General features: G+C 74.6%; 2 protein-coding genes across 2 annotated transcripts in view; one reads left to right on the top strand and one right to left on the bottom strand.

Annotated features, from left to right (window-relative positions):
- LOC101622387 (chromosome unknown open reading frame, human C2orf54) overlaps positions 1–2,063 on the bottom strand; it is a 3,555-nt gene extending 1,492 nt beyond the window's left edge. Inside the window, exons 1-3 of the mRNA XM_012734775.1 lie at positions 1,976–2,063; positions 1,315–1,540; positions 341–494 (exon numbers count right to left, since the gene is read on the bottom strand). Coding sequence (XP_012590229.1) covers positions 341–494; positions 1,315–1,540; positions 1,976–2,063 — 468 coding nt within the window. The remainder of the gene's footprint in view (positions 1–340; positions 495–1,314; positions 1,541–1,975) is intronic.
- A 99-nt stretch (positions 2,064–2,162) lies between these two features.
- Positions 2,163–2,614, top strand: part of SNED1 (sushi, nidogen and EGF-like domains 1) — a 53,293-nt gene continuing 52,841 nt past the window's right edge. The window contains exon 1 of the mRNA XM_012734774.1: positions 2,163–2,513. Coding sequence (XP_012590228.1) covers positions 2,163–2,513 — 351 coding nt within the window. The remainder of the gene's footprint in view (positions 2,514–2,614) is intronic.

The following is a 2,614-nucleotide window of genomic DNA, read 5'->3' as shown; positions in this document are numbered from 1 at the left end:
GGTTCAGAGCCACGCAGGGGCCTGGCCTGGCTCCTCCCAGCCCCTCCCCGTGTCCCTCCTCCTGAGCCCTGCCCCAGCCCACTGGCCCGCCAAGCCCCCGCCCACTCTGCAGCCCCCACTCGCTCCCACCTGCTTGGGGGTCAGAGTCCTTCTGCTCTCCCCAGCACCCTGGGCCCAGAGGGCAGCAAAGAGGGGCGCCAGCTCCGGCTGTACCCACGGGGGGTCCCCAGGGCCTCGCCCCTGGCAGCCAGGAGCCCCATCAGAGCCCACCCAGGCCGCCATCATCCGGGGCCAAGGGGCACCGGCCCGCCTGCCCACAGCGCGGGGCCTCCTGCCATACCTGCAGGTGGCCGAAGGTCAGGCCAGGGTCCTGGCCGCCTCGGCGCCAGTTCTCGTGGTTGACCCGGTCCAGGATGGCGAGCCCGTCCAGGCGGTGGCCGGGGAGGGAGCCCAGTGCGTCCACAAGCCCCGCGAGCAGCGCGTCCGAGGACAGCCTGGGGACACACAGCGGCCCGCCGGGTCCAGGAGGGCGGCCGCTGGCCCGCTGCGCGGCCTGAGAGCACGGGCCGGGCCCTGCCGCTCCCGGGCGGTGAGTCTGCCCAGCCTGTGGGGCTGCACGCGAAGGCCCCGCTCCAGGCCAGACCCAGCCAGACCACCCTTCCCCTGAAGCTGGGTGGCCATCCTGTGGACTGGACAAAGTGCCCACCGTGCACAACATGGCCCAAAAGGGGTGCCCTTGGGGGCTTGTGGTCCCTGGTGACCTGGGGTGGGGGACACAGCTCCGCTGACCCCTGGGGTGGGCACAGACCCCATGGGGGGGCACAGACCACAGAGGACTCTTGCAGCTCCTCCAGGCTATAGGTCGCCACCAGCAAACCCCCATGACACCTTCTGCTGTCACTGTCCAGCGGAGCCCGAGGGGCGGTCCCAGGGCCCAGCCCCCCATCGCCACCTGCCCTCCCTGCAGGGGCCAGCGGGTCTCCCATCCCCTCAGACAACTCCCAGACTGGACAGAGCACAGGGGCCCAGGGGCCAGGTCAGCGCTGATCTGGGGCTGGCCAGATGGAGACGCCCCTGGGCCAGGGTCTCCCCAGCGACTCTGGACCCCGGCCCGGGACAGGCCGCCACCCCCCATCGTGGCTGTTCCCCCAGAGGAGGCCCCGGCTGGGCTGGGCAAGGCAGGGATGCGGCCACTGGCCCTCCCTCTCGGGGCCCTGGGGCCCCTCCTCCCTGCCGGGGCCCCAGGGCGGGGCAGGGGTGCGCTGGCCACCTCCAGGCCCCGCTGGCCCCAGGGGGAGCGGACGGCCCGCCTACCTCCAGTGCTGGGCGCTGGCGGGCACCAGGGCCACCTCCTGCAGGGCCGCCCGGCGCAGGCTGCCCTCGGGGAACCCGCGCATGCGCTCGGCCTCCTCCAGCACGGGCACCCTGCGCCTCACCCGCACCACGGGCACCAGGCTGCAGCGGATGGTCCTCCAGCCGCCACACAGCAGCAGCGGCAGGCACAGCGCGTCCTCCGGGGCACTGTCCACCCTCAGGGAGCCTGCAACGAGCCGGGCTCGCCTGGGCCCCCGCCGCCCCCCCGGACGCCCCAGGACCCGCCCTCCCCCGCCTCTCCCCACGCCCACTCCTGAGCAACCACCCTCCACTGCCCCCGGGGGCACCCCCACCTCCCCCCACAAGCTCCAGCACCGGCCGCCCCACTGCAGCTGCCCCGGGGACCCCCCACGGGCCCCACCCTGCCCCTGGGACAGTCCTCCCCGCTGCCCCCAGGACCCACCCCTGCCCCGCTGCCCCCCGGACCCAAGATGTGGCCTGTCCACCCCTCCCCAGGACCTGCCCTGCCGCCCTCCCACCCAAGGGTGCACCCCCTGCCCCGCTGCCCCCCATACTCGGGACATGCCCCCCCACCCACAGGGGGCCCCCACCTGTGGCCAGGAGGGCCCAGGCCCAGACCCTCCCTGACTGGTGACCCCACTGTCCCCGGGGCTGTGGGGCGGGGAGACCCCATCCCTGACATCGGCCCAGCCCAGGAGTTGACGGGGCAGAGCCCTGGCGGGCCCCATGGATACCAGTGTCCTGGGGCGCCTTGGGGTGTCTGGGGCAGAGGGTGCCCCACAGCAGAGCCCCCAAGCAGTGGGGGGCGCTCAGGCGATGCCCGGACAATGGTGACAGGCCCAACCTGCCGCCTCAGTCTTCAGCAGAGGTCAGCGCCCTCTACAGGACACAGGGGGACCCCACCCAGCAGCCCAACCAAGGGTCAGGCAGTGGGAGCTGGCGCCCCCCCCCCCCGCGGGCCAGCCCCGCGCCCCAACCCTGCGGCACCCGTGCCCAGCCCCCCGCCCAGCCCTGGCCGCCCACACCTGCTGGGGTCCCAGGGGCCGTCACGGAGCTTCCTCTGGTCACTGCGTGTCGCTGACCCGTGGCCGGCGGACAGCGGCCACTCCCCCGCCCCTCCCTGCCCTCCTGCTCGGCCCCACCGGCCTCACCGGTTCCCGGGCGGCCACTTCCGCCAGGTGAGCGGAGCAGCCCTGGGATTCCCCACCGCCGGGCAGGTGCGGCCAGCGGGGTCAGCGCCTGCCGGCCGGCCCGCGGGAGATGCGGAGGCAGAAGCGAC

The sequence above is a fragment of the Condylura cristata genome, unplaced genomic scaffold (genome assembly GCF_000260355.1).
Source record: "Condylura cristata isolate star-nosed mole 26May11 unplaced genomic scaffold, ConCri1.0 scaffold00069, whole genome shotgun sequence".
In the NCBI taxonomy this organism is placed as follows: domain Eukaryota; kingdom Metazoa; phylum Chordata; class Mammalia; order Eulipotyphla; family Talpidae; genus Condylura; species Condylura cristata.
The sequence above is the reverse complement of the archived record's forward strand: the minus strand, read 5'-3'. Positions and strand labels throughout refer to the sequence as shown.